The 24,974-nt window shown below is 50.8% G+C and overlaps 12 protein-coding genes across 12 annotated transcripts; 5 read left to right on the top strand and 7 right to left on the bottom strand.

Annotated features, from left to right (window-relative positions):
• Positions 1-169: 169 nt before the first annotated feature.
• Positions 170-1,215, bottom strand: BDQ94DRAFT_4090 (ribosomal eL24 family protein). Its single transcript, XM_026775694.1, has 3 exons — positions 1,074-1,215; positions 889-990; positions 170-836 (listed from the first exon to the last, which is right to left on the bottom strand). Exons 1-3 carry the CDS (start codon positions 1,076-1,078, stop codon positions 374-376), a joined length of 570 nt encoding a protein of 189 aa, XP_026632303.1. The 5' UTR covers positions 1,079-1,215; the 3' UTR covers positions 170-373.
• pam18 (putative mitochondrial DnaJ chaperone (Tim14)) lies at positions 1,212-2,398 on the top strand. The gene is made up of 4 exons (XM_026764134.1): positions 1,212-1,455; positions 1,531-1,604; positions 1,663-1,716; positions 1,773-2,398. The coding sequence occupies exons 1-4, from the start codon at positions 1,408-1,410 to the stop codon at positions 1,909-1,911; spliced, it is 315 nt and encodes a 104-aa protein (XP_026632302.1). The 5' UTR covers positions 1,212-1,407; the 3' UTR covers positions 1,912-2,398.
• A 1,158-nt stretch (positions 2,399-3,556) lies between these two features.
• atrR (transcription factor atrR) lies at positions 3,557-7,366 on the top strand. The gene is made up of 7 exons (XM_026764133.1): positions 3,557-4,100; positions 4,176-4,303; positions 4,369-4,748; positions 4,800-5,296; positions 5,357-5,532; positions 5,585-6,145; positions 6,197-7,366. Exons 1-7 carry the CDS (start codon positions 3,900-3,902, stop codon positions 6,945-6,947), a joined length of 2,694 nt encoding a protein of 897 aa, XP_026632301.1. The 5' UTR covers positions 3,557-3,899; the 3' UTR covers positions 6,948-7,366.
• Positions 7,047-7,366, top strand: BDQ94DRAFT_4064 (uncharacterized protein). The gene has a single exon (XM_026775689.1). The coding sequence runs from the start codon at positions 7,145-7,147 to the stop codon at positions 7,307-7,309; it is 165 nt and encodes a 54-aa protein (XP_026632300.1). The 5' UTR covers positions 7,047-7,144; the 3' UTR covers positions 7,310-7,366.
• Positions 7,367-7,639: 273 nt separating this feature from the next.
• BDQ94DRAFT_4043 (uncharacterized protein) lies at positions 7,640-8,126 on the bottom strand. The gene has a single exon (XM_026775684.1). The coding sequence runs from the start codon at positions 8,022-8,024 to the stop codon at positions 7,770-7,772; it is 255 nt and encodes an 84-aa protein (XP_026632299.1). The 5' UTR covers positions 8,025-8,126; the 3' UTR covers positions 7,640-7,769.
• Positions 7,643-10,066, bottom strand: BDQ94DRAFT_132797 (putative C2H2 finger domain protein). The gene is made up of 3 exons (XM_026764132.1): positions 9,900-10,066; positions 9,246-9,787; positions 7,643-9,067 (listed from the first exon to the last, which is right to left on the bottom strand). The coding sequence occupies exons 1-3, from the start codon at positions 9,912-9,914 to the stop codon at positions 8,230-8,232; spliced, it is 1,395 nt and encodes a 464-aa protein (XP_026632298.1). The 5' UTR covers positions 9,915-10,066; the 3' UTR covers positions 7,643-8,229.
• Positions 10,067-10,780: 714 nt separating this feature from the next.
• Positions 10,781-12,245, bottom strand: BDQ94DRAFT_132796 (uncharacterized protein). The gene is made up of 2 exons (XM_026764131.1): positions 11,804-12,245; positions 10,781-11,735 (listed from the first exon to the last, which is right to left on the bottom strand). The coding sequence occupies exon 2, from the start codon at positions 11,549-11,551 to the stop codon at positions 11,138-11,140; it is 414 nt and encodes a 137-aa protein (XP_026632297.1). The 5' UTR covers positions 11,552-11,735; positions 11,804-12,245; the 3' UTR covers positions 10,781-11,137.
• Positions 12,246-13,574: 1,329 nt separating this feature from the next.
• On the top strand, positions 13,575-14,994 carry BDQ94DRAFT_4000 (putative nicotinamide N-methyltransferase). Its single transcript, XM_026775668.1, has 2 exons — positions 13,575-14,277; positions 14,363-14,994. Exons 1-2 carry the CDS (start codon positions 13,785-13,787, stop codon positions 14,908-14,910), a joined length of 1,041 nt encoding a protein of 346 aa, XP_026632296.1. The 5' UTR covers positions 13,575-13,784; the 3' UTR covers positions 14,911-14,994.
• BDQ94DRAFT_3966 (putative S-adenosylmethionine-dependent methyltransferase) lies at positions 14,995-16,348 on the bottom strand. Its single transcript, XM_026775665.1, has 2 exons — positions 16,230-16,348; positions 14,995-16,042 (listed from the first exon to the last, which is right to left on the bottom strand). Exons 1-2 carry the CDS (start codon positions 16,286-16,288, stop codon positions 15,079-15,081), a joined length of 1,023 nt encoding a protein of 340 aa, XP_026632295.1. The 5' UTR covers positions 16,289-16,348; the 3' UTR covers positions 14,995-15,078.
• Positions 16,349-16,911: 563 nt separating this feature from the next.
• dspD (putative protein-tyrosine phosphatase) lies at positions 16,912-19,739 on the bottom strand. The gene is made up of 2 exons (XM_026775655.1): positions 19,591-19,739; positions 16,912-19,346 (listed from the first exon to the last, which is right to left on the bottom strand). Exon 2 carries the CDS (start codon positions 19,169-19,171, stop codon positions 17,036-17,038), a length of 2,136 nt encoding a protein of 711 aa, XP_026632294.1. The 5' UTR covers positions 19,172-19,346; positions 19,591-19,739; the 3' UTR covers positions 16,912-17,035.
• A 703-nt stretch (positions 19,740-20,442) lies between these two features.
• On the top strand, positions 20,443-21,077 carry BDQ94DRAFT_132786 (uncharacterized protein). Its single transcript, XM_026764130.1, has one exon. The coding sequence runs from the start codon at positions 20,659-20,661 to the stop codon at positions 20,971-20,973; it is 315 nt and encodes a 104-aa protein (XP_026632293.1). The 5' UTR covers positions 20,443-20,658; the 3' UTR covers positions 20,974-21,077.
• BDQ94DRAFT_132784 (uncharacterized protein) lies at positions 21,071-21,592 on the bottom strand. The gene has a single exon (XM_026764129.1). The coding sequence runs from the start codon at positions 21,477-21,479 to the stop codon at positions 21,162-21,164; it is 318 nt and encodes a 105-aa protein (XP_026632292.1). The 5' UTR covers positions 21,480-21,592; the 3' UTR covers positions 21,071-21,161.
• Between the last annotated feature and the right edge of the window lie 3,382 nt (positions 21,593-24,974).

The raw sequence follows: 24,974 nt of genomic DNA, 5'->3' as shown, positions 1-24,974 counted from the left end.
TACACACTAGAAAGCCTACTAAAGTAGTGATGCCATAGAAGGGTCCTACTGCAAGTTAGAGTGCTCTTGCTGGAAAGGCGCAAGAGAAGTACTACTGGTACACCCTGTGGCTAGAGAACCAATGAGTTCCGTCCTCCAATCCACTAGCACTTCACAACGGGTGATTCTATAGAGCACGTCTTTGTATGATTAAGTCAATATACCTGCAAAGAAAGCAACAATTTGGACATGAAAGTTCATCCCAGAGACCACTGGATACTTTTGGATAGGAAAAGCTTGAAACAACAGAACAAACCCAACTCCATCATAACCTCAAGGTATCGAACCCGACTAGATAGCCGGAGAGAAAGAAACGTAAGAAACGCATAGCCCTTTAATCGACATCCATCTCCTCCTGAGTAGTTCCATCCACCAACATTCTGGTCTTCTTCTTCTGTCTGAGACGCTCCTCGCCGTGCAGTCTGCTTGCCTTGGCAGTCTCGGCCACCAACGGCTGTCCTTCTTCCCGCTCGCGGAGCTCCTTGCGGATGAGGTGCTCGCCCTCCATGACCACCTTGCGATCCGCCTCGCGCTTGCGGTCCCGCGCAAGCTTGCCTGCCAAACGACGCTTCGTGAACACACGCTCCCTGCGCTGCCGGATCTCCTCCACTCTCTCCATCGCCTTGATAGTCGCCGCAACCAGGTTTCTGTCGTACTTGACGGGGACGTTTCTCTTCTTGGCGAACTGGGACAGCACCAGCGACGAGTCGACAATCATCTCCTTGCCCTTGGCAGCGCGACCGGCCTTGGTCCACTTCACACGTCTCGGTTGGCGCTTAGCCTTGAAGTTCTGATGGGTGGTAGGAGTTAGCTTAAACCTGATAAGACCGGGGCGGGGCTAGAACTTATCATTTGCTTCTGCAAAACCGGAATGCCTTGGCGTCATTTCTAACAAACTGGATACCCTTGCTAGGGTAAACAGGCCTGGAGCAAAAGTGGCACGTTTCAACTCTGTCAGGTAGGTCAGCCGTAAGTCCTTACCGCTGGATAAATTTCTCCCGGGATGAGCAGAGGCAAAACGCCGGGGCACGCACCTCATGTTGGGCTAGTTGTTTAGAGTCTGTAAGCCCGAAAGTGGCGATCAGAAGAAGTAGGAGAAGATTTCTGATAAATGAGGTAAGAAGCCACAAACAACTCCTCGATCCCACCGTCGTGTAAAGAAGATCTCCGATGTTCAGGACAGGAACCGCATCAAAAATTGAAGCGTGGAGCAACCGGCGCTAAACCATAACGGGAAATGCGGCGCCGCTCCGATTTTTTATCTGGACTTCCGCTTCTCCCCCAACGTCACTCCTTGGATATCCCTCCTGCTGTGTCCTACGACCCTCACTCCATCTACTTCTGAATTAGTCGCTCGACTGTTTCAAGATGTCTACCATTGCTATCGGTCTTGGTGTCGCTACTGCGGCCTTCCTGGTAAGTCTGACTTGGGAAATGGGCTGTATCCGCATGCTGGATGACATGAGGCTAATACGTACTTTCATCTGCCAGGGTCGCGCCGGTCTTGTTGCCTACCGTCGCTCCAAGGGAGGTGTGAACGCCATGGGCAAGGCCTTCTACAAGGGGTTAGTCATATGCCGTTATATCATGAGTTACCGTCATCGATCGCTAACTAGTATTCAGTGGTTTCGAGCAGCGCATGACTCGCCGTGAGGCCGCCTTGATTCTCGAGCTTCCGTACGTCTCAACCCTTCAGACACGCCATATTTTTCGATTTCTAACCAACTATATAGGGAGCGTACCCTGAACAAGGACAAGGTCCGCAAGAAGCACCGTCAGCTCATGCTGCTCAACCACCCCGATCGTGGAGGCAGCCCGTACCTGGCGACTAAGATCAACGAGGCCAAGGAGTTCCTCGACAAACACACTTAAGGCTCTTCCTACTCGGATGCTCAGCTGACGACAGTTCGGGGCGTTTGTGGTGTGGGAGAGGAAACACGAACATGCACGGGATACTTTAGGTATCTTCTATTGTACAAGAGAGATTATATTTAGGGTGTGCATAGCGAGGCGTTGGTGGGATTCCTTTTTCCGAAGATGAAAGATATGTCTTCGTGCTCCTTGCGTGGGGCTTTGTATTATTGTCTACTATATCCTGATGAGATCGCCACTCTTGAATATATAACTATCCGTTTGGATTTCGTTTGTCACTATACCTTCTGCTTTCTCTCTGTTTCAAGGGCCTACTGATGGGCCTGTGGCGTAAGTCGGGAGCATGCGTGTCTGGCAGATAATGGTTTCCAGTCGCTGCCTTTGATCTTGTATCAGTCTCTTGGCACTTGCTTCATGATTGTATGGCACTCGATGTGTAGAGCCGTCACAGCTCCTCATTTGATCAGGTGCATGCAGACAGTGATTGACAGTCCAAGCACTCATATGCCCATGCGCTAGACCATCAGATAATATCTACGTTTCATCTAGGCTACTACTGGACTACTGCCTATGGGTCCAAGATTCACCCCTGAAATAGCTAGTAGACACACGTCACTAAGTTGGCAGCCTAAAACGCCCCCGATCTGAAGCGGGAAGAGCGTGCCAAATGGATAGAACCCCACCGACAGAGAAAGAAAGTAACATGGAGCAGGGGTTAAACTCCCTAAGGCAGAAAGAAGGAAAGGAAGGCTTGCCGCCGGACTGGGCAAAGTCCGAAACACCGATGGGCGCCAGCAAATTCAGGAAAAGAGCCAGACTGCCAAGCCGAGGCCGGCCGGGACGGACTGTTCGGAGAAAAAGCCATCCGTCACCTGCCCATTTTCATTCGTCCAGAAACGGAGCCCGGTTGGATCAGATTCCGTGCTGGACTAGTCAACTCTGGGTCTTGAATAGGATCCTTGTAAAAGTACCTAGACTGGGACTGGGGAACAATGCGAGTCACGGTAAGCAAGCTGTAGACTACTCCATGGCTGATACCGAGTAGATAATTCAGGAGCAGTTCAACTGATTAGAATACGTGAATACGAGACGACGATCAGTGTGCCTGGACAGTAACATCATCAATTAAAACCTCAAGCAACTGCAACACACTTCAGCCGATCTTGTAGATGATCCCTTAAGTCCGTCCGCAGCGCTACTTACCTCCGTTTCAGGGACAACAAAGTATTGACTGGAACAGTATCGAAGCTCTGCTTACCTACTCGTGTTTTCGTTTTTTTCGTTTGTACCCTTTCTTACTCTTTTAGGGCAGAGAAAGCCAAAAAGGCAGCAAAGCTGTTACGTGACCAGTTGAACCTTCGTTAGCTCGATGACTCCTCCAACTCTCTTCCAGGAGCTGTGACTGACGATCGTGTTCATATTTTCTTTTTTTTACTGTGGCATGCCCCCATGAGTTTCTGATGGATTATTGTTGAATCTGTCTGACAGATCAGATCATTCCCCTTTAGTCCCTCATTTTCCCCTTGGGAAGCTTTGACATCATCTCCGTTACATTTCTTTTCTTACCCCAATTTTCCATTTTTGCCTTATCGTGCTAGACTCTCGCCACGTGCCTGTATCGGGGAAAGATTGAATTGATTGAGTAAGCCACACTTCTTTCCTCAGCCATTCCATCATTCAATGCCTTACGGTCTAATTCCTCCCCTTTACCTTCTACTACTACTACTTCAATCCTATTTCTTTTTTACCCCACCGACTACAGGCTCTAACCCCAGCTCACCCTAGTCGTTCCTTATCGGCATCTGGATTTTCGCGACACCTTCCCGCCCCAACAGCCGCTCCCTTCCATCTGCCCGTTGACGTCGTCGGGGACGAACCCCGCATCGCCTAAGACGCTCGAAGCATACCCGCTTGCACTGGGACTCCACTTCGTCACATAGGCAGGCTCCTATACTTTGCACGTCGCTGGATCCTCGCCCCCCGTCACCATGGACGGCATCGGAGAAGCGCCCGATGGCATGGGCTTCGACATGCCCATGCTCATGAACCAGCAGCAGCAATTCTTCGGCGCCTATGGACCGGATGGTTCGCCGATGGCGTCCGCTCACCAAAGTATGTCTTACCAGGATGAGCAGTCAATGGGCGCCGGAGAAGATACCAATGATGCCAAGAGGCGAAGAATTGCAAGGGTAAGTCGATAGTGATGCGCATGAAGGAGGGTGTTATTTTCCTGGATCTCAGGACGCTGATTGTTCGCCGCATAGGCATGCGATATGTGCCGGAAGAAGAAAATTAAGTGTGATGGGAAGATGCCCAAGTGCTCGCACTGCATCAATTACAAGACAGATTGTGTGTTTACACAGGTCGAGAAGAAACGAAATCCGCCAAAGGGGTACGTGCTCCGTCTGTCTACCAGTTCATGTATTTTATGTGGCTGACGGTTTTGCTCTTGAACAGAGCCAAATATATCGAAGGACTGGAAAACCGGCTGGGCAGGATGGAGTCGCTGCTCCGTCTGTCTGGATTACTGTCCGAAGACGATGGTGGAAAGACCGATCTGGGAACGCTGGAGAAACGCTTGGCCGATCGATCGCTGGCAAATGGTGGACTAAGTCGTCCTAAAAGTCCGAATAGATTCAATGCTCCTCAATCCAACGCTCAATCGCAACCGACTACTTCATCGCATCATTCTACTCCCCGTGTGGATTCTCACTCTAGCCCGCGCACAGCTGCTACGTCGCCGGAATCACAGAAAGAATCTGAAACCGAGGTTGAGGGCTTGTCGGATATGATGTGCTCGCTGGTGACGAACAATTGCGGAGAAACGCGTTACATTGGTGAGTGTATCTTGGATACCCACGGCATGAGCTGGGATTAATACTAGACAGGTTCCTCTTCGGGGTTTTCGATCTTCTCTCCCAAGGGTATTCAGTGGGTCAACGAAAAGACCGGCGACACTTCATTCCAAGACATGATATCATCTGCGTATATCGACGATAATAAGTGGATGTATTGGAAGCCGGAGATATTCAGCGATATCTTTGCCCGTCGCGTGTTCAAGCCATTGCCGCCCAAGGAAGAGGCCATGTCTCTCTTTCGAGATTTCTTTTCCAACTTCAACTGTATGTTCCCGCTCTTCCACGAGCCGACTTTCATGCACTTGGTGGAACGTCAATATTCTCGGGATCCGTATGAGGGATCTGGCTGGTGGGCTAGTATCAACGTGGTCCTGGCGATCTCGCACAGACTCCGAGTTATGAGCAATCTAGTCCCCCAGGAAGAAGATAAGAAGGCCTGGCTGTACTTGAAGAATGCTATGGCTGTTTTGACTGAGCTTACTATGCGAAACACGGATCTACTAAGTGTTCAGGCGCTGCTCGGCATGGTAAGTGATCCAGTTCAGAAGTAATCTTGATATGGTCTTAGAGTGCTCATTGGTCCGTAGTCGCTTTTCCTGCAAGGGACACCAAACCCCCAGCCGTCGTTCTTCCTGGTTGCAGCTGCCATCAGACTTTCTCACAGTATTGGTTTGCACAAACGGGGTTCTGGGTTCGGCTTGAATCCGGTGGAAGTGGAGCAGCGGAAACGAGTGTTTTGGATTGCCTACCTTCTGGACAAAGAGTAAGTTACGTTCGATATGTCAGACCGATACCTCTTCTAACGAATCAAATAGTATCTGTCTCCGGTCTGGTCGCCCACCAGTTCAAGATGATGATGACATGAACGTCGAATTACCGAGTGATGACCCCCCGGACAATATCGGCAACGTTCCACTATCGGACGGTACCAAGTTCAACTTGTTCAGATCCATGTGCCGCTTTGCCATCATTGAAAGCCGAGTGTACAAGCGACTCTATTCCGCCAAAGCATCGAAACAGTCTGACGGCGAATTGTTGAACACCATCGGAGATCTTGATAAAGAGCTCGAAGAATGGAAGGATAGCATTCCCGTTGAACTCCGACCCGAAAACGAAATCAAGACAACCCATACGCCCCTTATACTGCACGTTGTAGTGCTCCATTTTGCGTACTACAACTGCTTGACTACCATCCACCGCATGTCCGTACACCACGGCTACTGGACGAGTCGACTATCCAATTACGCGATTCAAGGCCTGAACGCGAGACCGTTGAACCCCAGAGTGTTCTTGTCGGCAGTTCTTTGCGTCACAGCTGCGCGCGCCTCTATCAATCTTATCAAATACATACCACAAGGCGATTTCGCCTGTGTCTGGTGAGCACTGCACTGAAATAAACTGCCCGGCTCAAAGCTAATGTGGAATAGGTTGATACTTTATTATCCGGTCTCCTCTCTGGTTACCCTATTTGCTAATATCCTGCAAAATCCTAATGATGCGCGGGCTCGCTCTGACGTCAAGTTGATGAACGTGGTTGTCAACTTCCTGTCTACTCTCGTCTCCGACGAGTCGAACGGAAGTGTCAAGCGTATGCTCGCTCTCTGCGGTGAATTTGAACGCATTGCCCAGGTAGTCCTCGACAAAGCCGAAAGAGACAGCCATTCGAAGAAGAAACGCAAATCTGCTCCCGATGAATCACGGCATGCGCCAGGGCAAACAGCAGATGACAATCGCCAACCCGCTACACCAGCTGCGAAGCCAACAGATTCAGCACCGCGGCAACCTCCCACGACCGTTCCCTTCTCATCTCCCTCGTTCACTAATAATACCAACCAGCCCGCAGCCAACATACCTAATGAGACACGAAATTTCACCCCAGGCCAGCCGCTCCCTGGAGCGAACGGCTTCACTACGAATCTCCAGGACAGCATGCACGGTCTGTCAGGGCTCGGATCAGACTTCGAAATGATCAGCCCGAATGACCTTGAAGGCGTCAACTTCGGCGACCAGGCACCCTTTACAACCAGTCCCGATACCCCTCTAGCACCCTTCCAACAACCCTTCGTCCCACAAGACCTTTGGCAAATGCCAATGACAATTGAATGGGACTGGGCAGATATGTCGAATAACTTCCCCGTCTTCGGCGACACCAACAACGGCCCGCCGAACGGACCTTAACATGACGACACGAAGAACCCTCCCATTCTTGAACCCATAATCTTCCCAGTTATTAGCGGACTCCTGGGGTCTTCAGCACGTACATACAGACAAATTGTCACTTCCTTCCTCTTCTCTGACCATATTATAATTCGTCTGGGCTTCCGGCGTTTCCAAAAGTCTAGGACGCACACGCACAGCTATCACGCCACTCCACTATGATTGCTTTTTTCTTACTGTCATTACCTCCTCCCTCCTCATTTACTTTTCTGCCGTCTTCTTACACATGTTCTTTTGGGGGAAGCTTTCTCAATGGAAAGACTGCACTTATTTCTCTGTTTTTTCTTGTTTGGCGTCGGTTGGCGAAATATACATCCGGTTGAAGGTGTAATATCATCATACATACATATGATAGGTAGTCATTTGCTATCAAGGTACTTACTTTATAAGTTGTCTCTCTTCCCGATTAACCACCCTACATCGAATATCGCTACAAATAACTAGGTATGGTAGGTCGGTTCCTTCGAGACACGTAGTTTTCAAATTAGGAACAACGGGTGATGAAAGAACAATAAAAATTACTACGCCATACATTGAGTAAGAAAGATACACTGTTTCTTTCAAAAAAATGATGATGTTTCCAGTTCAAGAATTCTACTACAACAGTAGAATACAGATATACGAACGATGTCATGCATCTATGACCTCCGCATCACGTAAGAATGTATTTATTTATTCATATATTGTATTGATTTATGATTGATTCGTAAGTCGAATGTAGAAGATGAACTTCCCTCCTTCACGGCACCCTCAGCCGGATCCTAAAAAATGGATAATGCAAGATCATGACGTTCGGTTTGGATAACCGAGATATAGTATAGGAGTAAAAAAGAAAAAGAAAAAGTGAAGGGACCAAGAAATCATACGCAAAAACACCTTGACGTCTGGTACGAGGATGCAGCGACTTAATAGGTACAAAAAAATCCAAACGACAAATGAAATTGGTATAAACGGACATTGTGAGTGTGGGTGGGTCGGCGGACCTTGTTCGGGAAACCTGGCCGAGGTATACAAATCCTGGGGTAAAGTGGCATACATGCAAAAGGGGGTGTTCCAACTCCAGTTTCAACGCAACTAGTCAAAAAGAATAACCGGCATTTACAGAAGTCGCGCAAAGCTCGTACATGTCATCAAGTGATGGCTGCAATACAGCGGTCTGGCCAGCGATCCAAGGCTGACCAGAATGAAAATGAAAATCCGGAGGGTGGGAAGGAGGAAGTCTAGACGGACGTCAGTCGTCGTTCTACTCTTCCATTCGGCCGAAGACGCCATCGTCATCATCATCGGCCTGTGTAGGCCGGCTTCCGAAGTCGACGTCCGCGTTGCGGTGCTGCCGCTTGGCACGGTCAGCATTGCCGGTTCTCACTTCTCGCTCGTCGGACACCTTATAAGACAAGGAGGGGTTAAATGACAGCGAGAGGAAGTTCGGTGTGGTGCCGGAGAAAGCCGCATCGGTAGCACCTGTTCTCGATTGGTCCAGGCTACGGCCCTGATTATCGACGGAGCTGGCTTGATCCAAGTAGCGGGTAGGGAGTGGAGGCACCGGTGGCACGCTCGGAGACATTTGCTGTGGCCCCATGCGCGGGGTTCCAAAGTTGCAAAGTCCGATGGCAGCCGCCAAGTCGGCCTCATCGTCTTCGTGCAGCTTGGCTTCGGCGGTGGAGGGGCGGGTGTCGATGCTGGAATGGCGGAAGTGCGAAAACGCTGGTGACGCCCATGGGGCACTGCTGGTGAAGGAGCTCGAGGGACCGGACTGGTAGGAATGGGAGAAGTGGGCTGACAGGTTGCCAGCGCTGTACCGCTTGTCCATCGTCGCCGGTTCGATAGACATATCTTCGTCGTCATCGTCATCATCTTCGTCCATCGGAGGCGGGGTCGTCTCAGCTGAGCTGAGGCCGTCCCGAAGCTCCGACGACGCATCTGGTGACGCGGAAGAAAGATCTGACTCGGCCTCTCCGTTCTCCTCCGGATCATCCTGAGTCATGGTGACCAGAACGGAGGCAGCCTCCAGCAACTGGACCTGCTGATGTTTGGAGATCAAAAGCTTCGAGGTAATTGCCCATGCAGGGTCGTGTTCCCACCTAAGTTCCATAAAACGTCAACCCACTGCGTCCCAGCACGGCAAGAGAGAGGTAGAGGAGAGGAGAGATGAGATAAGGGGAGCTGGATGACCACGAGGGCGACCTTGCACAGAGCCGACATGGCGCATTGCTCCGGACCGAGCCAGACGGCAGGATGGCATGGGGGGAGGATACACACATATGCTTGGACAAGCAGCTGCCATGCTTATACCCTTTCCCGCAACGATCGCAGCGAAGTTCTGCCATGGCACGCTTCCCTTCGCCTTTGACCAGGTGCGATCCTTCGCTGGCCCGTCTGTTTCGGTTCTTAGTGCTGACCGGCTTGGAATTCGGGTTATTGGCATCTGCATTTGTTGGGCCCGTTGACGATCCATCGTTGGCCTGGTTGGGTGACGTCTTGCGAGCGACCGGCGGTTCTTGGCTGGGACTGTTCATGCTTCGTGAAAGATAAGAGCCGAAACCGGAGGGGGCTCCGACCGAGCTGGACTCTAAGCCCTTCCGGCTCCCGCGCCGATGGGAGGGCATCGTAATCCCCGTCCCATCGCCAGGAGCCTCTTTCATAGACGCCGCGACCGCCGCGGCGGCAGCATTTGCGGCGGCAGCAGTAGTAACGCTCTTGCGGCGAGTCACCCGGAAATTGGAGTTCACGGCACCGAGGGAGATGGAGTGGGAATGGTGGCGGGGGTTATGTTGGGGGAGCGGACGGGAAAGGGACAATTCCTAAGAGATAAGTATGACTGTGTTAGCCTGACCCACTGGGAAAGGGTGGTGATTTAATCCACACACGACTATAGCCGGAGTGGCCGTGAGAGGGGAAGCTGGAGAAAGTTACCTTGAATGAGGCCATCTTTGAGTACGTGGACTCTCAGGCCTACAATCCGATGAATGCCCTTTTTGTGGCGAGCGATGGAGAAGGAGTAATCGATGCGGAGTGTTGGTGCTGATAGACAGCCAGATGGTGGAGAGGTTGAAGCTGGAGAGGAAGAATAAAAAAAAAAAAAAAGAAGGGAGAGGCGAAAGAAAGGAAAGAGGAGAAAGTGAGAGACGGTTGGAAAGCTAGTTTAACTGGTAGGCGAATCCCAGGGATACGAGCGGGCGACCAGGTACCTGCGAGGCTAAGGGTAAAAAGGTTCAGGACCCAAGCAAGCAAGCAAGCAAGCAGTCAATCACGGGGTCAATTGGGGGAGGGGGGTTGAGTCAATGGGGAGGCGAGATAGATTTAAGATAAAGGGAGGGAGAGATTGGTGGATCAATGAAAGAAAGGGGAGAAGGAAATAGTAGAAAGAGGAGAAGAGTGAAGTAGACGTAGACGTGGAAGATGGAAGGGGAGGAAGGAAAGTTAGAGGAGAGAGAGAGAGAGAGAGAGAGAAAGTAAGAGACCAAAAGAGGAGAAAGAGGAGACAAGACAAGGACAGACAGACAGACAGACACAGAACAGAGACAGAGAGACAGAGACAGTCACGACAGAACAGCTACTGTTACTAGTGAGTGGTTAACCAAAAAAGCTGCAGGGCGATGCAAAGATGGACGGATTGGATGGCAGCACGAGGCCGTCTGGCTGGGACGGGTTACAACCCTTGATTGGATGAGGCCATTGTACGATTACTGCGACTTTACAAGATTACCGGAAATCTACTAAATTCAATGATGAATGACGATATGCTCCCGTATTGATCTAAATATTTTAAGGTAATTTTTACTCCCTTCCTTCCTCTTTTTGTTTTAATTTCATTGCTTTTATTTTGCGGGGGGGTCGCCATTTTTCCAATTCGGCCCTTTTTGGGTTCGCTAGTCCAAGTCCAGGAGTTGGCCTTGAGCAATGCGGGGGTTCGGGCGATCAGACACTGGGAAAAGTTACTAAAAGTGCTCCATTTAATTTCGCCATTCAGCTTATCCGTCAGCTTCGGGCAAAATCACAAAAAAAAAAAAAATAATTGCCGCTGTTTTGCAAGTCAACCTGACGATTATCTTACTTTGAAACATTTGATTGATTCAATAGAAGGACTGGAATTCCTTCAGGATCTTCTGCTTATTATTATTATTTTTTTTTTCTCTCTCTCACCATCCTGGTCAGGGTTTGCCCTGGTTCCTGACTAACCGGCGGCCAGCAAGAACAAGAATAACCAGGCAAGTGATGTGATTTGCTCCACCCGCATCGGGCTTCCGAGAAGTGGACTGGAAGGGAACGGGAGACCCAGGTCTGGATGGATGGATGATATCAACCAGTGCCTTGGAGGGTTCCATTGAGAAAAAAAAACATCTTGCAAAAAAATAATTGATAATAACACAACGATGACAAAGGAATAAAAAGAAGGAAAATAGTAAAACAAGAATGGTCCAGAAGGTGAATAATCCGCGGAGAGCTTTCATGGAATGTTTCTGTTTGTCTGTCTTGCTTTTTTGCCTGTCTACTATTTCTGGGAATTTCTGTCGCAAAAGGACAAGTGTAGTTCCCAGTCCGTCGTCACCTGTTGGACTGATCATCCGTTCAGCAGTAGCCCACCAGTCCTGGTATGGATGGTGACACCCCAGACATTTTTCTTTTTTCTAACATATTTTTCTTTTTTTCTCTTTTTTGTTTCTTTTCCTGCCTTGTTGTCGTTTTAAGAAACAGTTGAGACGGTCTAGAATAAAACGAAAAAGACTGTAAAAGATACTATGTCACAAGGTACAATGATCTCCGAAAAGAGAAAGAATAGGAAAAGAAATCCAACAGCTGACAATTATGATTTTCAGTCCCTCCAAAGAATCAGAGGAACGAACTAATGCCAGTAATCGATCCATTGTGGTACAATGAGTGAATGACTGACTGACTGACTGACTTTCCCACCAAAAATCACTCACTCACTTTGCTGATCGGGGGTGCCCGCCCCGTGGCCATGACCATACGGTAATTTATTACGCTGCGATGGACCGGTCTAGGGCCTACGGGTGGGGAGATGACATCATGGCGGATGACGGTACCATACGGGTGATTGGCAGAGGGGCCGGGGAACTGCCACCCGGTTTGGAGTACCGGTAATGTAATATGACGGGGTCACGGCCTTATCTCGAGACCCCCTCCATGGCAGCCCAGCCAAGTTGCCTGCTCGGGTCTAGCGCCGTCAGGAGGCCCGAATCAGTTGATAGCGATTGCCGCCCATTGTTACAAATAGGAATGTGCCTGGCGTGTCGAGGGGGGTTATCAGAGGACAATTATCTAGTCAATAATCAGCTTCAAAGTACTAACTAACTCTCTCGCTAGTGATCGGGATGTGGTGCGCTTGACTTACAAAGCAGCTCTACTATATCGGGATGCCTTTGAGAATGACCTACTCCTTTGTCCGTTGCAGTTACGATTGGCCGCCGTTTGAGCAGCAGAAACCATTCTGAATGGTCTCAAGAATAAAAAGAAAGGCCCCTGATTCTTCCATCGCAAGATTGACGAGGTTGCCCCAAGTCGCTAGCTACGCGTCAATCGCTGTGTTATTGCTCTATCATACGGGCCATGTCAATAGGTGATGCATGAGCTGATAAATCGGTGCTGACTTGGCTCTCTCACAGCATACCCAACGAGCAGCCCCGATTTCGCATTAACTTTATTCTTCGAGGTGCATTACCGACATGGAAGGTAGACACAAATTGCCAGCGTTTCGGATGGGGGCAATGCCACCAGCATAGCGTGATCTGTGCTTCGCTGTTGACACTGTGGCTATGAACAAACACGTCGCGTTGACAGATCAACAGCCAGGATTCGTCGTCGGTTACAGATGAAGGAGTAGTTGAAGAAGGAATTGGAAGCTGATCCTTGACCGTTGGGATTTCAACCGCGCGGGGAATCTGGACACAATTGGGTATCTATATAGCAGCCAGCCATATTAACGCGAGGCCTTATAGAAGCACCTCAAAAGGTATGGTGTGATAGTTTTACTAAAGTTCGCAGGTGGCATGAGAAGTTTCAACCGGACGTGGGTTGACTTGCTCGGAGCATCAGCGGTAGTCCGGAGTAGCATCCGACCGATCCATTGACCTGTGATACGCGATGCTCTCTGCAGAAAAGTTACCACGAGCGTTGACCAGGTACATGAGAAGAGAACGACTAGTAAAGTAAGGTAAGCATCAAATCAGGATCGGCTTGTCGATCAGGCCTGAGGATTTCCGGTGATTCGATCCAACGGAAGAGGGTCACTTGCTCGGATTGCAGTGAGTGAGATGCGACCGTTGCTGCAGTACATCAGATGCCGTTCCACCCTCGCTGATAATATGAACTGGTAATGAAAACGTCTACTGGCCAGACACTATAATGGAGCCCCTCTCGTTGGTATTCAGCAATGTAAAGCTAACTACGGAGTAGCTACAAAGTAGTACTTAACTGACCACATTCTACTGTCCAGACGCGCCCAACTGAACCCGAAGATAAGCCTCAGTAATTCTCTGGACAGCGAGAAGCTAATCTCCATCGCGCCTCTAGAACATTCAGAAACCAGCATCGTAGCTCTCCACCTTGCACATCATCCCCGAATAACCATGGATAGTCAACTCTCTTTCACGCCCCAAAAAAGGGACGGCCCTATACTTCAGGCACTGCTGTCTCCGATTGGCCGCAGCGACGGTGGGTACACCAATCAATTTCCCACCGTGTGTCTATAGTAGAACCACTTCAAACTCCTCTCTTCCCCCCTCAAGCGCCCCTCCGAGAAAACTATTGAGACAGTCTCTATAATAAGACCCAAGCGAAATGCTTCACTCGCGCCTCCGCCCTCTCCCTCGTCGACATCCCCTCCCCAACTCCGAGGACTCTGCCCCTCGTCCCGACTTCGCCGACCCCGAGACTGAGGCCGACCCGGAGGAATCCTCCGAAGACCTTTTCGCCGCATTTCTCCCACACCTGTTCCCAGATGATGCACCCTCTTTCCACGGCGATCCAGGCCAGCATCTCCTCTACTCGTCTCCACGCTATGGCGATCTCGAAATCATGGTGCCTTCGTACCCAACCCAGAGCGGCAAGCGCTCCCAGGAGATAGCGGAGGGGCTGCCCCGCCCCGACGGCCAGGTCAACCATATCGAAGAGGGCCGGAAGCTGTTTGCGCACTTCCTCTGGAGCGCGGCCATGGTTGTTGCCGAGGGGGTGGAGAAGGCAGATGAGCTGGAAGCTAGTGGTCAATTGAAGAGTTCGGATGAGATTGCCATGTGGAGGGTGACGGGGGAGAGGGTATTGGAACTAGGCGCTGGTCAGTATACCTATTTGCCCTACCTACCTTATTCCCTTGGATACCTGAAAAAAATCACAAAACATACATACTAACAAACCTTCAGGCGCCGCCCTACCATCCGTCGTCTGCGCCCTCGCCCAAGCATCCACCGTAACAGCAACCGACCACCCCTCCTCCCCCGCCTTATCAGGCGCCATCAAATTCAACCTGGACCACAACCTACGCTCCCCCAAGGTGTCATCAACCTCCACAACCGTAACAATCCAACCGCACGAATGGGGCACCCTAGAGACCGATCCCTGGGCCGTGCAAAACAAGGCCAGCTTCAACCGCATCGTGGCCGCAGACTGCTACTGGATGCGCTCGCAGCACGAGAACCTCGCGCGCACGATGTGCTGGTTCCTCGCCCCTGGCGGGCGCGTCTGGGTGGTGGCTGGATTTCATACTGGACGGGCGATTGTCGCAGGCTTTTTTGAGACGGCGGTGCAGGAGGGATTGGAGATTGAGCGGATCTACGAGCGGGATTTGATTGCGAGCCAGGAAGATGGACGCGAGGTGCGTCGCGAGTGGGTGGCGCAGAGGGAGGGAGAGGGGCCGGAAAATAGGAGACGGTGGTGTGTGGTTGCGCTTTTGAAGAAGAGAGATGAGTGAATGCAACTATGCCAGAGGAGAGGGATGGATGGATGGATGTGCCATGATTAACGACAACGATACAGCATAGATATAACAGCGAGCCAGACATAGACATTCACATTCACATTTATTTTTTTTTCTATACTATTACCTCTATACCAAAGTAAACCAAAAATCTAAACCAGGTTATACCCTCTGAAAACACACCGTACAAACACCCTGTCCTTCTCTCCCCCCGAACCTGAACCGAGGATACTCAACCCGTCCCCAAACCACCAACTTATCCTCCTCACCATCACCACCAGAAGAACCAGCACTAGTAGTAAACCAAGCAACAAGTTCCTCCTCCGTCCAATTACAACTAGTCACCACCACAAACCCACCCTTCCGCACCAACCCCCTCACAATCCCAGGATACCTCTCACACACCCTCCTCTGAATAGTCTTCCCGGACGCATGACCATCCTGCCCATCAGGTATAACCTCATCCGACAACGAAACCGCATCAAACGTCCCCTTATCCAGCACGATATCAAACCCACCTTTATCATACGGGAACCAATCAACCTTTCCCCCAGAAGAGGTATCATGCACATCCCCATGCAAAATATCCCACTCCTCAAACCGAATATTCGTATCTCCACCCTCCCCTTCCCCCTTACCCTCCTCCTCATCATCAGAATCCGACAAATAAGCCGAATGAATCCTCAACCTCTGCAACTCCCTCGCCAACTCCACACTTCTAATCGAGTAATCAATCCCCACCATGGCACCTTTATACCCACCTCTTTTTCTCAGTAGGGCCAGCATGCTCCCGTTGCCGGTGCCGAGGTCGAGGATACTTGGCTGGTCACTACCCTCCTTTTTCTCATTATTATCGGAGGAGGAGGATGATGATGATGGAGGAGGAGGGAGTGTGTTCACCGGCGCAAGCGGAAACTCCTCATCGGTGAGGAACTGCAGCACTTTATCCGGGGCATTATGTTCCGAGAACCACGATGTGCCGGGATCGGAGTCGTCGTCTATATCATCTTCGGATTCTTCATCTTCATCGGAGGTGTTGGGGTTGGGGTTAGAGGTAGGTTTTGTGGTGGTGGTGGTGTGTTTTGTGGAGAGGTGGGAGAGGGTGCGTGCGTAGAAGGTTTCCCAGCTGTTATTAATTAAAACATTATTATGAGTAGAGGTATAGATTGATTTTGGGGTGATGGGTATAGATATGGTGGTTGATGATCGATGTTGATATATGGGTTGTTGGATTTCTTCATGAGGGGTAGCGGGGTAGATTGAAAACTTCGTTGCTTTCATCTCCGCTGGCTGCTGCTGCTGCTACCACTTACTAGTCCTTTGTGCCTAGTTCGCTAGGCGAGAGATGCGCCGGATGGCTGTCGTCGGCCATACTTCCAAACTGTTCTTGTGTTCTGATTTGAAGGCAGATTGGCTGTGTCGAAAATTCATAAGTCTAACCCGCATGACGTTGAACGCCAGCCGCTCGGCACTCGGGCCGCTTAAAACCCGCTACTACAAAGTAGACTCCATACTAACTACAACCTACATTACATACACTGCTACTGGTATATAAAGTTCTGTTAAACTTGATTCAATCACTAGCCCCAGGGTATTTCGCAGCTGAAATGCCAAATATCGACAACACAGAATGAGTGGACGAATACACGGGGTGCATCACAAACGAACAGTAATAATATTACAAGTTACCAGGCAACTCTTCGCCGCCTTTTATCATCTTTTTAACACCCAGGACGCCGGTTGACCAAACGCATGCAATGTCGACGCACGGCCTTGAATGCAACATGGACCGCTGGTTGACCAAGGGAATGAAATTGCACAGTGGCAGATGTATAAACGAAAGAATAACGACCGTAAGCCCGCTTTGGTCATCAAGTCATAAAATCAGGAGGGAAAAGAAAAAAGGGAAATGGTAGAAGCGAATAGAAAGAGAAGAAATGCCACCACAGCTGAAAGAGGGAATGACGGTAGATCGAGTAGATCATAATGAAAAGCTGTAGAGATGGGACAAGGTCAACACGAGTAAACCTCAGGTGTATATGGTCATGGAATCATTTCTTGGACGGGGCTCCCGGAAGCCCGTCCTCAAGACAAGCTGTCTTGGACATTATGGCGGAAATTACAGAAACTCATCAATATTCCTCATGATCAGGCGCTCATTGCCTGGAGGCGGTGATCGAGGGTCTGCAACTCGCGACCCAAACCGCAGCCCGTGTGGACCGTCGTCCTCGAGGCAGTCAGCAATAGAATGCGAAAGAGGCGGGGCCAGAAATCCAGTGGTTCGCGGTGAGAAAAGGGAGCTCATTCCATCCGGCATGTCTTGCACGAAGACATCCGTCTTGGCCAGAGAACATGGCCCGCCTTCGGGACGCCACGAAGGCGCAGTATATTCCGATTGTAGAGTTTTGCCCGTCGGCCCCAGGTGATAAGTAGCCTGCCGGAACGGAAGTGGCCGGGGAGACAAGCTACGCTTGTGTGACAGCGACTGAGAGAAGCCTAGATTCTCTATCGACAGAGGCGTCGTCTGATTTGAGGACACCGAAAGAGAGCTCATCGACGCCTGCGAAAGGCCATTAGACGAAGCTTGCTCCGCATCCGAGCTGCCACTCATAAATCCCGGCGTGCTCGCTTCTGATAAGTCCGTCCTCGCTGTTTGTGGTGGCTGAGGCTCGGAGCACCTGCGCGCCCCTCCGACAAACCACTCCTCCGGGGCCGCTTTCGAGAGCTTGCCGCGGATTAGCCGAGAACGAAAGTCCGTCAGCTGGTAGATCAGACTCATGTTGGGGCTGACCCAGCGACTGCGTTCTTTAACAAGCTCGTAGACCGAGTTGAAATCCAACTGTCGGTTTTTGTAGAGGCCATAGGCGATAACCAACGATGCCGATCGACTAGCTCCAAGCTGGCAGTGGATGAGTACTTTTTTCCCTTCAGATATCCGAGAATCGATCAACTCGCAGAGCGGGAATAGATCATCCAGGATCTCGGAGTTGTGGTCCCAACCGACATGAACATATTCCGGTCCAGATGACTCGTTCTGAGGTGTGGCAGGCGAAGATTCGACATTTGGGGGGTATTCGAAGGCAGACTTGAAGGATGCATCGGACATGGCCGTCCATGGTTCGCCAGTCGACAGTCGCTTCGTACTTGCCGATCCATTGCGCAGGGTGCTGACCACCGTGCCGGTGCTACCAGCAGTCGCCGTGAAGGGATTTGCCACCTCCTTGGCCACGTTGACGACCACATCAAATTGCGAAGCTTCTTGCGCGGTCGGCTCCAGGTACAGAAAGACGCCAGAGTCATAGATTTGGATCGGTCCATTCGGATAGCCTCGCTCGTTGCGCCGCGTCGACTCTCTCGAGTCGAGGTGATCATCCTCCTCTTCCAATTCATGCAGCACTTCCGATCCTTCGTCGGGCACCGTTTGCAGAGGGGAGAGGTTGCTCTCCGACGCACCCGACGGTCGCCGTGCGCCATGATGGGTCATCGGTCGGGGTAGTTGCATGCCACCCTTCGGGCCGAATGAGGGGGAAAACACCGAAGTGAGGGACGGGGAGGACTCGGTGTGGCGCAAAGCGTGCGGAGTCGGCGGCACATCGTTACCGTTGCTTGAAAATGACCGATCAAACCCGGGAGTGCGTATCGTAAGATTGGCGGGCTTGCGGCGCATGCCCTTCGGAGGCACATGAATCGGGGAAGGCGGGGCAGAAAGATGGTGTTGGGAGGTGGTTTCTACAACAGAAGCCGTTGCAATAGGTGGGCGTGAACCTTGAGAGGGCAGAGGCATCCTCAGAGAAAGATTCTTGAGGTTGCGTGCGCGCCTGCCGGGGGAGTCGGGCCGTGCGACATTTTGGCTATCCGTTGAGGGTTTCGAGTCGCTGGTTGGAGCCGCCGAGTGCGTTTGGCACTCGGCCTTGTGGGCAACGGGCATAAAGGCAGGATATGATAACGGCATCGATGACGGAGATTCGGGCGAGGAACTCGGGGAGGTATCCACGGCCGAAGGAGGATCGAAAGTGGAGATGGTGGTAGTGGGCGACGAATCAGTGGAGCCTGATGTCATCGACGATATACTTTCGCGATGCTGAAAGGGAAGTGGGCGTCGCGATGTGTTGACTGTGACATTGGTCGGAACCCTAAGTGGTTTGACTAGTGAAGTTCGGCCCTTCGGGTCGAGGAACTCGGGCGACCTCCCAAACACAGACATAAAAGAAGGGAACGAATCCGGGGCTGACGGTGAGCTGGTTTGCACAGGCATGGTGAGGCCCGGGGAGGAGGGAGATGAGGAGGTACACCTGCGTTTGAAAGGGGACACCCTCTCAGGATCGCAGCTGCTATAGATCGTTGGCGCAAATAGTGTAGCCGTAGCACAAGAATTGCCACCAGCCCGGGGAAGACAAGATAGAGTCGCACTTGCTACCAGCGCAAATGACCTTTTGGACAGAGGACAATCAGCTTCCATGTTTCAGCTTATGTTGACCTTCGATGGTAGAGGCAAGCACGGCTGCAAGGAGGGTGAAACCAGAATGACGATCGGCCAGCTTGAAATGAAACCAAGAGAGCTACCGGCGGTTGTGGAGAGAACCAGGGGAGAAGCAGCAGCAGATGATGGATAGAACGATGGGACGAAAGCCATTCACAGAGGGGTCCCAACAAGGTCCGAGACTGGGAACATACCAAGGAATGCCGCAAGAGAACTGTTGCCTCTTTGGAGGATGTTGTCAGTGACAGGCGTAAAAGGATTGTTATTGATAAACGTCAACGGGAAGCAAGAACGGCGACATGGATAGAAGTCGAAATCGAGAAGTCACAATTAAGATGAAGGAGGGAACGACAAGAACCAGAAAAGAAAAAGGAATAAAAAAAATAAAAAGAAAATAAGCAGAAAACCAGGGAGGGTCTCTGAATAGTGATGGAGGGCACAATGCAACTGGGAGGAATAGCCGCCCGGTGATTGTGTGGGCAGTCGTTCCTCCGGGGAATGACGAAAGAAGCAGCAGTTGTGGGAGGGTCTCGGTCACAGGGAAGAAGAGGAGAGGGAAGGGAGCAAAGAACGACTGCCCACCCACCCAAAAGAAAATAAAAGCAGGCTTGTGGATAAAGAAGCAAGTCCCCTGTGATGAGGGAGGGGAAGGGAGAGGGGGTGTTTTTTTAGTGAAAAAGAAAAAAAGGAAGGAAAAGGAAGGTAAGAAGAGGAGAGGGGGAAAAAGTAGAAGAGGGGAAAGGGAAAAGAGAAGATCGAGGGCGAAAGAGAGAGAGAGAGAGAAAGAGTAGTAAGAGAGCGAGAGGGAGAGTAGTAGCAAGCGCGTAAGAGAGTGAGCGCGCGCGCAAGAGAGAGAGTGTGAGTGACAGAGCACGAAGTACTACTACTAGACTAGAGCCTGTCTCTCCCGATGGCAGGCACCACAGCAGCAAGCAACAGCAACAGCAGCAGCAGCAGCACAAGCAGCAAGTTCTTTTAGTGGCGGCAGTCACAGCAACGGCAGCAAATAATAAGCAACCGAACCCACCCGAGCGCTAAGAATAAACCACCGCACGGTATGGGAAAAGACGCCGTGACTTGCCAGACTTGTAAGAGAGTCAAAAAAGTAAAAAAACGTAAAATGGTTGCAGTTCGTTTTGGGACGGGAAAGGGAAAGGGCGGATGTCCTGATTGGGTCCGGCCGGCCGTGTTGCTGTCAGCCAGCCAATCACCATCCTTGACGCTGTGAAAGTGGATACCCAACAGCCCCATTTGGCCAGTGGATGCCACCCAATCAACGCCCGGTCGAAGCAGAACATCCAGCGCCTGCAGCTCTAAATTTAGCCGCCCGGGTTGGTGTGCAAAGGCTGGAATGTGCATCATGGGCGCCAAAAGCACGCAAATCAGATGCCAGATTCATCCCAACAGCGGCATGTCAGAGCCACCCCATCCCAGCATCCTCCTCCATGCTTTCCTCCTCTTCCTTCCCTTTTTCCCCCTCCTCCATCCTGGTCGTGGCAAGTAACCAGTCAGGTTGGCCCCATCGCCCGGGGGATGAAGGGAACGGAAGGAATTGGACGGGAAAAACTGGGAAGTGATGGTCGAGTGGGTAAGGTTCCGATACGGCGACAAGGGGGGTGGAGAACAGTCATGAAAATCAACTGGGGGGAAGGTTCCTCTCCAACATCATGAGTTGCAATCGTGACGGGGCATTTTCTTTTCGGGTCTCTCTGTGCTCTTTCGCTCTCTCGCTCTCTTGCTCACTCTCTCTCAATCTCTCAATCTCTCATTCTCTCTCTCTCTCTCCCACTTCCCAACTCTGAGTTTTGGTCGACTCAGTCGAGGTCTTCCCCAATTCCACATTGGGGTCCTCTTCGGAGAAGTCAGGTGCAGGAGAAAAGCAATCGATTAATTGGAAAAGGAAGGTAAAAGAAAAAGTAAAATGGTCTCCACAATAGGGTGCCACTGGGAAGGCTGCAAACGATAGTTGGTCCAGGAACAAACCAACAGAGGCAGTGAAGTGCGATGGGGGGACTAGTGTGAAAGGACCCAGAGATGACATAAACCCAGGAAGAAGAGGAAAGCAGCAACGTAACCGGAACATGGACGACAGTAAAAAGGATAATAATAATGGAATAAAAATAAAACAGCTGTATACATACCTGTAGAGCTCTTCCTTTTGCTTGAAGGAGATGGTCCGTTCAGCCTCAACAGAAACCGGAGGTGAGGCTTGGGATCAAATATGCCGGTGAGAATAGTGACTCCAGGAAGAATTTCAATCCGTACACCGGTCAAACAATTGCAGAGCTCGTAGCGACGGTAGCTCTGGGCGTACAACAATAAGGAGTGTGGTCAATCGGTCAGGGTAGAAAAGATCAGAAGAAAAGAAAAGGTTAAGAAGACTTCCAGAAGTCACACAGAAGAAAGAAAAAAGACTGTTTGTTTAACCCACGAGGGTAATAATAATCAGACAGACCCGGCAGGATACGTATCCAAGCAACCTTCTGCACACACACAACAATAATAATACCGTATTGGGGGAGGGTGTCCGACCCGCTGGGGAAGTGCACGGTTCGCGCAGGAAGGTTGTTTGCTGGATGCTTAATCAAAGGGTTCTTTGTGGTCAAGCCGGCTTGAGAGAGAAGACAACAACGAAGAGATGAAAAAAAAAAGCACGGGCAACCCCCTCCAAAACAGACCGGACGAGATAAAGCAGACTGCAAGAGATCAGAACTTAAGAGAACACAACTTTGAGGGGTAGAATCGCTTTTTTACTAGATGCGGATGGCGATTCAGCAGGGACCTCTCTCTGGCATCGAGCCTATGAGAAACAGGTAACGGCGCGGAGGGTCACAGGCTAAGGTGAAACGCAAAGGCTGACTTGACTGGGGCTAAGTTGAAGCGATCCACCATCCCAGACAAGCCCCTGGAAACGGTGGACCGTCCGTTATGGGCAGTGTGGGACGAGGAGAAACCGCGGCACGGTTGGTGCTTAGTACTCCGCCGCAACGAAAGAGAGTCCGAATTTCTGGATGATTTGTAATGGTTCGTTCAGCGGGATGTATCATCTCACGGTTTCAACCAGCGCGGTCGACAACCACAAGTCCCCGTATCAACCATCTCGGGCACACCCAAGGATATACCACACAGCTCCGGACCTACAAACCTCGCCATCGGCCACTGCAGCTGAAACACGCAGCCAAAAGAGGGCGCGCGCTAAGTCAAACCAATGGGGACGGCGGTGGAGGGGTTCAGCCCGGCTTGAAACACGCCAATCCAATGCTAAGCCACTAGTCCGCCTCCGGATGGGGCTCGCAGTCACGTGTGCGACATCCTCCGTCACACGCTGCCCGCCTATCAAACACTTGCGACCGTGGACGATCACAACGCCCGCTTGACGTGATTGATGTTGAGCCGGCTAACTATGGTCTCAAAATTTTCACTGACGATGGGTGGGTGTACGCAATGATGTTCGTCTGAATGCTCAGACCTGAGGTCAATCATGGGGGTTTGTTGTTCAATGACGTGCACTGCATTGCGTCGTTAATTACCAGGATCCTGTCGGTAAACCACGACTGTCTACGGCTGACCGAAGACTGCCGCGCTTACGGCTCCTCAAAAATAGAAACTAGTAGCAGCTGTAGTACTACCCTGTCAGATCAGACCGTCAACCCCTCACCAATCTCGCAGTTCTACCTGCCTTTCTGCTAGCCAATACCCCATGGATTTGCACAAACTGTCCTTGCAACTGATGTCACAGATTTATAGACAATTGATGAAACTTGACCCTTCTGGTCCCAATCCCACGTGGCAGCAATGTCTATCTGAGACTATGGGGCCAGGGCTCTCTCCTCTGGTTACTGGTTGGAGCCATAGAACTTGGACCGCCCGTTCGGCATCACGTCGGTGATTGCTGTGGGGAGGGTTTGATTATGAAGTACGTGGGCGAAAATTTCCCCTCGCCAACTAACTTACTCTTCGTCAGTTATCTCTCCTTTTGTCATTATTGTTGACTAATCGGTTGCGCACATGGTTAACTAACTAGGTAATTCTAGGCAGCACGAAAATTACAGAATAAAGTGGAATAGGTCGCCTTGAAGCTGGAGCTCCCTGGCGACCACGATCTGCTGCCGATGACAGAGCTGGCCCTAATCCGAGCAGCTAGACACGCTAATGGTGAAACAGGTCCCTCAGATAGATTGTTTCGACAGAATAGCCTCGCAGCTTGCGCACTGAATTATTTGACGTTTGGATCCTAATCTTGTTGGAGGAGCTACCCCAACCAACAAGCTCTGTCCAGGTGCTTGCGGAACCAGGTTGGTTGGAGATTTGGGCGGTGCTGTTTCGTCTCAACCACATAGCAACTCTCTCGTGGACGGAATCTACCGAGTCGGTCACTGATCCTGAGCACTCCTTTGTACATGACACATGACAGCGTTTCCTGCCGTTGGTACCGGCCTGCACGGTCTGTTCCGCTCCACTGCAGCGCTGCTACCTCATCGGCTAATGCCATGATACCTTGATAGAGCTATATTGGCTGCCGATCTGTTTTGATTCGAGCTATGATACCCAAGCGAGGTGCCTCAGTTCACACTTGTTCGGATGTAACCGATGAAAGGGTCCTAGCTACTCAAGGTCAAAGAGACAGCAAATCAATGCGTCGTTGCCTCATACATCTCGCAACTGGCTGCGTGGTAGATGAGCTAATGATTCGTCATGGTTCGCTTGAATTCGAGATCTTAACACGATCAACTGCTGTAGCACGGTCGCTGCACCAATCGTAGATCTAAAGGATTCGGCCGTAGTAGTCCTTGCTCGCTTTTCGGGATCGGGGTGCCATAGGCTAGAACGCGGTCTATGGCTGGCCCTCATTTATGTACAATACGGGAGAAACTTAGACCGGATAAATTAGATTGATGTCCTAAGCCTGCTTCGGCCTAATCTCACAGGGCCGCGGTCACCTGGGCTGCTGTCCGAGACGTTGGCATTCAAGCCGGACGTACAGTAGTGAACGCATGCAAACGAGCAGTCACGAGAGATGTCCAGGATTGGATTGACATTGTGACTTCCACTGTTAAGCTCGATCCAGGAGAGATGAAAGAGTCCGTCTCTGGACTAAACATTGCGGCTGTTGTCATGATTGGAGTAGTACAGGATGTTCTATGGTGTAGTGGGTAGAATCCCCTCGATGGTTTGACATAGAGCATTCCTATAATGGCTCGCAACTCGAGGCTGAAGGCGGCCCTTCAGATAGATAGATAGAAACAGCCATATAATAAACTCTTTTGCTTTCTAATCTGAGTGTTTTTTTTACTCGAATTTGTGTGCGACTGAGAGTGTGCGTCGACTATAAGACATCTTTACCGATCAAAACATGAAGATAGCGAGCTTGACAGTGATCCAACCACGGGACATTAAGAGTGAACCATGGTTGACTCCCTACAAGGTATGATGTCTTACTGGCGAAATTTTCACAAAGGGAGACAACACAGAAATTTTTGGAGTATAGCCATTCCACACGGACCATGAGGATCGTTGCTAAGCGAAGAGCGTAGGGTTGAAACTGGACCGTTGAAGGGGGAGATACAAGTTTAGATAT

The sequence above is a fragment of the Aspergillus welwitschiae genome (genome assembly GCF_003344945.1).
Source record: "Aspergillus welwitschiae strain CBS 139.54b unplaced genomic scaffold BDQ94scaffold_1, whole genome shotgun sequence".
Taxonomy (NCBI): Eukaryota; Fungi; Ascomycota; class Eurotiomycetes; order Eurotiales; family Aspergillaceae; genus Aspergillus; species Aspergillus welwitschiae.
The sequence above is the reverse complement of the archived record's forward strand: the minus strand, read 5'-3'. Positions and strand labels throughout refer to the sequence as shown.

What these genes read in the sequence shown, in the direction of transcription:
- BDQ94DRAFT_4090 (XM_026775694.1), bottom strand. An exon ending in CGGTTTTGCAGAAGCAAATG is followed by an intron (nt 837 to 888) that starts ATAAGTTCTAGC and finishes AACTCCTACCAC; the next exon opens with CCATCAGAACTTCAAGGCTA.
- BDQ94DRAFT_132797 (XM_026764132.1), bottom strand. An exon ending in AGCTGCTTGTCCAAGCATAT is followed by an intron (nt 9,068 to 9,245) that starts GTGTGTATCCTC and finishes TATGGAACTTAG; the next exon opens with GTGGGAACACGACCCTGCAT.
- atrR (XM_026764133.1), top strand. Translation starts at nt 3,900, where the DNA reads ATGGACGGCATCGGAGAAGCGCCCGATGGCATGGGCTTCGACATGCCC. An exon ending in CGGAGAAACGCGTTACATTG is followed by an intron (nt 4,749 to 4,799) that starts GTGAGTGTATCT and finishes AATACTAGACAG; the next exon opens with GTTCCTCTTCGGGGTTTTCG. An exon ending in GCCTACCTTCTGGACAAAGA is followed by an intron (nt 5,533 to 5,584) that starts GTAAGTTACGTT and finishes CGAATCAAATAG; the next exon opens with TATCTGTCTCCGGTCTGGTC.
- BDQ94DRAFT_132786 (XM_026764130.1), top strand. Translation starts at nt 20,659, where the DNA reads ATGCCACCCAATCAACGCCCGGTCGAAGCAGAACATCCAGCGCCTGCA.
- BDQ94DRAFT_4064 (XM_026775689.1), top strand. Translation starts at nt 7,145, where the DNA reads ATGATTGCTTTTTTCTTACTGTCATTACCTCCTCCCTCCTCATTTACT.
- BDQ94DRAFT_4043 (XM_026775684.1), bottom strand. Translation starts at nt 8,024, where the DNA reads ATGTATGCCACTTTACCCCAGGATTTGTATACCTCGGCCAGGTTTCCC.
- BDQ94DRAFT_132796 (XM_026764131.1), bottom strand. Translation starts at nt 11,551, where the DNA reads ATGATCAGTCCAACAGGTGACGACGGACTGGGAACTACACTTGTCCTT.
- dspD (XM_026775655.1), bottom strand. Translation starts at nt 19,171, where the DNA reads ATGCCTGTGCAAACCAGCTCACCGTCAGCCCCGGATTCGTTCCCTTCT.
- BDQ94DRAFT_132784 (XM_026764129.1), bottom strand. Translation starts at nt 21,479, where the DNA reads ATGTTCCGGTTACGTTGCTGCTTTCCTCTTCTTCCTGGGTTTATGTCA.
- pam18 (XM_026764134.1), top strand. Translation starts at nt 1,408, where the DNA reads ATGTCTACCATTGCTATCGGTCTTGGTGTCGCTACTGCGGCCTTCCTG. An exon ending in GGCAAGGCCTTCTACAAGGG is followed by an intron (nt 1,605 to 1,662) that starts GTTAGTCATATG and finishes ACTAGTATTCAG; the next exon opens with TGGTTTCGAGCAGCGCATGA. An exon ending in GCCTTGATTCTCGAGCTTCC is followed by an intron (nt 1,717 to 1,772) that starts GTACGTCTCAAC and finishes CCAACTATATAG; the next exon opens with GGAGCGTACCCTGAACAAGG.
- BDQ94DRAFT_3966 (XM_026775665.1), bottom strand. Translation starts at nt 16,288, where the DNA reads ATGGCCGACGACAGCCATCCGGCGCATCTCTCGCCTAGCGAACTAGGC. An exon ending in GAACTAGGCACAAAGGACTA is followed by an intron (nt 16,043 to 16,229) that starts GTAAGTGGTAGC and finishes AATTAATAACAG; the next exon opens with CTGGGAAACCTTCTACGCAC.
- BDQ94DRAFT_4000 (XM_026775668.1), top strand. Translation starts at nt 13,785, where the DNA reads ATGCTTCACTCGCGCCTCCGCCCTCTCCCTCGTCGACATCCCCTCCCC. An exon ending in GGTATTGGAACTAGGCGCTG is followed by an intron (nt 14,278 to 14,362) that starts GTCAGTATACCT and finishes ACAAACCTTCAG; the next exon opens with GCGCCGCCCTACCATCCGTC.